The sequence below is a fragment of the Penaeus japonicus genome, unplaced genomic scaffold (genome assembly GCF_977035675.1).
Source record: "Penaeus japonicus unplaced genomic scaffold, GWHDUDI00000001_assembly GWHDUDI00000017, whole genome shotgun sequence".
Classification (NCBI taxonomy): Eukaryota; Metazoa; Arthropoda; class Malacostraca; order Decapoda; family Penaeidae; genus Penaeus; species Penaeus japonicus.
Window position 1 is genome coordinate 10146769 of NW_028234419.1, and position 5000 is coordinate 10151768.

Sequence of the window (5000 nt, forward strand, 5' to 3'; positions counted from 1 at the left end):
TAAAGTGTCTTATGGTAAGTTGCTTTGTATTTCTACACTGAGGAAGGAAAACCCCCATGCAAAGCCAGGCGGAGGAACAGGTCTTGATTCTACCAGGAAATGCATTGTTTTACCCACGAATATTATAATGTGTAAAAAAGAACGCCGAAAAAAACTCCCGTCTATCACTGTTATTATACATATTAAACATGCAGACAATGAGACATATTATCACTGATCTTCCCTGACGTCATAATGGTACTTGTTTTTCCTGATCTTTTGTGCACTCAAACAATCAAATACTATGGATTTTGTTTTCAATGCGAGGGAAGGGAGCGAGAGGAGTTGCAGTGTTTGTTTACCGTTGTTTGCGTTGTTTGTTTACTCTTGATTGTATTTCGTGTGTGGGTGGTACGTAGTCGCCCTCTGCTATGCAGTGAAGAAGGAAATTATTTGATACTTGGCCATACACGACTGTTTTTGTTCTCTTGACAAGTCTATAGTAGATAATGACTGCCTCCAGAATTCAAGCTGTGTAATACCCACATGCAAGTAATGGCATCATTTGGCCACTTAAATCGATGGATTGCTACAATTATACTATTGTTTGATTACCAACAAGAACCGATAATGATAGTAATCACGAACAAACATTTGTACCCTATGATCGATAAAGCACTATATCAGGACATTACGCAAGCTCCCTTTTCGGTGTTGCTACTATGCTTACATGTACATTAAATCGTGGACTTTCCATGTCGGTAAATTGATCTGAACACTTCTACGAAACTCTCTAATTACCTCGTGTAATGGTTTTGTATAGACAGTGGATGATTGATTGATTTAGGAAAGGAAAATGGCAATTTTGATGACGCGTTTTCTAAGACGGCGTGGCAACTCCCCAGATCGCAGACCGCAAGAGATTATCCGTAGCAGAGGCAGCGAGAGGTTTTTGCATGACGATGGTAGCGGCGGCGAGCATGTCTTGTGTGTATAATTTAGCCGCCTGCAAATATGATTTATCTGCGTGTGACGAACGCTATAAAGCGGTGAGTTATTGCACCGAACACAAGGCCACAAGCCGCGAATTTGCTTGCGCTGCTGCAACTCATCTCCACAATATCCGTAGTTGCGATGTACGTTTGGTGACCGCGAGGGATGCTGGAGAGGGTGATGGAGATCTTTAGGACTTGCTAAAGGCTCGCTCTGACTGGGTTTTTATTACGTGCGGATGTAAATAGGATGTTATAGAGGTGTATATGTATGTGCGTGTGAATGTGTTTGTGTGTGTGTGTGTGTGTGTGTGTGTGTGTGTGTGTGTGTGTGTGTGTGTGTGTGTGTGTGGTCATTCTGCCCAGCGCGAAGGTCTTTTGATCAGTTCAAAAGAAGCCTTTCCTGTGGTCAGCGCCCGCGCTCCTTCACACCGGCCACAGAAGTGAGGCAACTTTCCCCCTCACAAGGAATAGAAAAAAAAGATCCGACTCTTACAAAAACAATAAACAAAAGCCAAAACCTTCCGCGGGCGATCCTGATGACGCATACCTGAACAGAAATCAGCTGATCGCGCCCACTTCATGTAGCCATGGCAGCAGCAGCGGCAGCAAAGTGCTCAGTGTTGGTGGAGTCCTTGCATCGCCCTTGAGGACTGAGGCGAGAAATGCCACACACGCACAGGCTACAGGGGCGAGCGGTTTAACTTGCTACTTTGACCTTTCTGTGAGCTTCTGTGAAATAGGGGGACCTGTTGCACCGTGCTCGCTCTACTTCGACCTCTCCAAGTCTCACCGAGAGCTTTATTGGTGTACTTCTTGGCTCCTGTTCTTTTGCTTTTATTTTTTCTCTGAATTATTCATTGAGCCTAATTACACCTAGTAGTAAGGGGATGTAACAAAAATACCAAGAGAACCAGATTTATTGATTGGAGGCGAAGCGAACCCGATCCGAGGGAATTATTGCTCCCAAACAAACATTGGACGGCAATGATGTAGAGACAAGACCCCAGTCGCTTAACCATCGAGCGAGGGATCAAAGTGCCACGTAATGTTTGCTGTGCAGCGATCGGCAAACTGTCAGCCCATTAACGCCACAGACGGCGGGGCCGTCAAAACAGCAAACGAGAGTCTGGCGTATTTTAATATGTTTTACATGTTTTCCAGCAGCTTGGGGGTTGCTGCATGTAAAATGTCGAAGGAGATAAGCATCAGCCTGTGATCCAGTTTCGAAGGTGGGGAGGATGGGTAGGGGTGGGGGTTGGGGGAGTTTAGGCTCGTAACATCCTTCTAGAAGGGTGGAGTAGGCATGGCCTTTTAGGAATATATTTTCCTTTTTTTCCTTCTCATTCTTCACCTGGAGTCTCGTATTCTCTTAATCCACAGTTTGATTTGTGAAGTCCTCGCATGAACCAAAGTCGAGGTTATTTCGAAAATCTGGGAAAGGCATCGAAGTTTGAATTCTGAGTCATTCCTTTGACATTGCTGTATTCTCAAGATCACACACGCACACACACACACACACACACACACACACACACACACACACACACACACACACACACACACACACACACACACACACACACACACACACACACACACACACACACACACATACACACACACACACGGACAATTCCACAGACAGATATACGAAAACAATGACAGAAGCAGAATAACAAACAAACAAACAGAGCGTGAGAACAAGAGAGACATCGTAAGAAAGAATGAATCGGACTCTGAGAAATAAAAGAAAGATAAAAAAATAAGAATAAAAGACGAAAGAATTTCCCTCTCTTTACCTTTGCCTTATGAAATATCACTTGCCATTGTCTCCCTCTTGCCGCGAGCATGATTTACCCACCAGCTCACGGCATGATTTCAGCAAATTTCATTCATCTCATTAAGCGACGCAGGGTAACCAACGGACGCTCTTGTTAGCTTCCCTCTCTGTCTCTCCTCCCTCTTCCCTCCCTCTACTTTCCTCTTCCTCATCTTATTTATCTTATTTTTCCTTCTCCTCCATCCCCTTCTCATTCTCTTCTTCTTCTTCCTCTTCCTCTCCTTCTCTTTCCCCTTCTCACTCTAGTACCTCCCACCTCTCAGCACCCCCTTAAACGGCTTCTTGGAACTCGAATCCGAAGCACATAGTCCCAGGATCCGACGTCCTCGAGAGACACGCCACGTAGAACCTGGTCATCTGACTGCCAACAAAATGTCAATAAGAGCAACAAAATAAAAACACTATGTGACTTCACTCGCCGCTCGCTCATCCGACCGTCTCACCGGACGCGGTGCTACCTACGCGTCTAATACAAACGAAATATTTATTTTGATGTTTGGCTTTCTTTTCTCTCCCAAGTAACGTGTTTTCATTTGTATATACCTATTTGTTATCATTATTTGTTCTTATCGTATAGCATTATTCTGCTTCTTCAGGTGAGAAAGAAAGAGGAAAGAAGAAAAAAGAAAGAAAATATACGGAAGTTGTTAATGGTTCACATGAATCAATAATTCCAGAAATTAAATAAACGCAGAACATTTAACAGCGATAGTTAAAGCTTAAATTCCTTCTACATAGCCTTTTCGAAATAGCTCCAATTTCGAAGCGGCGGCGGCGGCGGCGTGAGCACCCGCAGCGCCCAAAGCAGCGCTCAGGGATGTTCATCATGACGAGACCGCGTGAACACCTGGAGGAGCAGCGCCATTTACACGAACACGAGACGACGAACGGACAGGCAGTTGCGTGACAGCCTTACAAGCACCAGATGACTTAATCTTTCTTTCAATCTGTGATGGATTGGGATCTCTTGCAACACGTCAGGATATGAGAGAGAACATTTAACGTATTATTTATCGTGGCGCCGTATTACATAATCTAGTTTATTGTATTTTTAGTTTTTTTCCCTTTAAGGAACGCGGGCGAGCTTTATCCTTCGCAGTGACGTCACACACAGCCGCAGCGCGAGCCAAAGTGTTTACTGTGTGCTTGCTTGCTTGCCTGCTTGCTCTCCAGGTGTGCTGCTCGATATAATAATGCCTGCGTGCCCGGGTTGCTTCCCCGTCGACCACACCCTGTTTGACCCTCTTATATTGCCTTGATATTTGTTCGAAGAGATGCTCTCAGTGCGAGGCGGCCGAAGTTATAACGGACCCCAGATAGGGCTCGTGACCACGGCGATAGGAGCGGCCTCGCGAGAACACTGCCAATGCCTCGTTGAAATTAAAAGAAGAAAAGAGGGGGAGGAGGAGAAGAAGGAGAGGGAGAGGGGGGAGGTAGGAGGAGGGGGAGGGAGGGAGAGAGAGCGAGATAGAGGGGGGGGGATCGGTTGCCTATTAGCTATGATTGCATTTTTGCATACGCTTTTTGAATCTGGTATTTATAGGTCTTGGGCTGTGCATGCATGTAGGTATGCAGGAGCGAGGTTTCAAAGCGGGACAAAAGGGCTTCACCATTCGATATGAGCGAGGGACATAAACACCCTTTTTCCTAGCCGTCCGAGCGTGAATCGAAATCCGAAATCCGATCCGGCGTGAAACAAAACGGAACGAGCGTCATCAGCTAGGACTGATCAGCCTCCGTTTTTAACCCTTAAACGCGCTTTAGACAGCCTCGCTCGGAGCTTCAATAGGTGAGGGATTTGATTCTCGGCTTCGGATTCTAGCGCTCGCCGGGGAGGAATCCAGGCGCCTGCAGCCGGTGTTCACTGGTGTAGAACCTCTCTCACCACCAGCGTCTAGCCGGTCGACTGAGACTCTCACCTTACGGCGCGGTTCAACTTCGTTTATTATTTGCTGTTCAGGTTTAACTATTACCCTACAATCAGGGGATTATCAATTGTTTTATGTATATTTTTTTGTAATGTCTTGCATGGAAATTTTGTTTTTGTTTGTTCAAAATGATGACAAAATAATTATATCTATTACAGTGTCGATGTACATTTATGAAAAATGTTAATAAACTTTTTTTATCCCATTCTTTCCAGAGTAAAATGAACGCGACGCCAGACCAGCACAACTCATCGTCAC

At 45.2% G+C, this 5000-nt stretch overlaps 1 protein-coding gene across 16 annotated transcripts in view; it reads left to right on the forward strand.

Moving 5' to 3' along the window:
- Positions 1-5000, forward strand: part of LOC122251066 (zinc finger protein rotund) — a 788340-nt gene that overhangs the window by 718086 nt on the left and 65254 nt on the right. For all 16 annotated transcript variants that reach the window (XM_086545944.1, XM_086545940.1, XM_086545946.1 and 13 more), the window contains one exon: positions 4958-5000. This exon is cut by the window's right edge and continues 12 nt beyond it. In XM_086545944.1, coding sequence (XP_086402070.1) covers positions 4958-5000 — 43 coding nt within the window. The remainder of the gene's footprint in view (positions 1-4957) is intronic.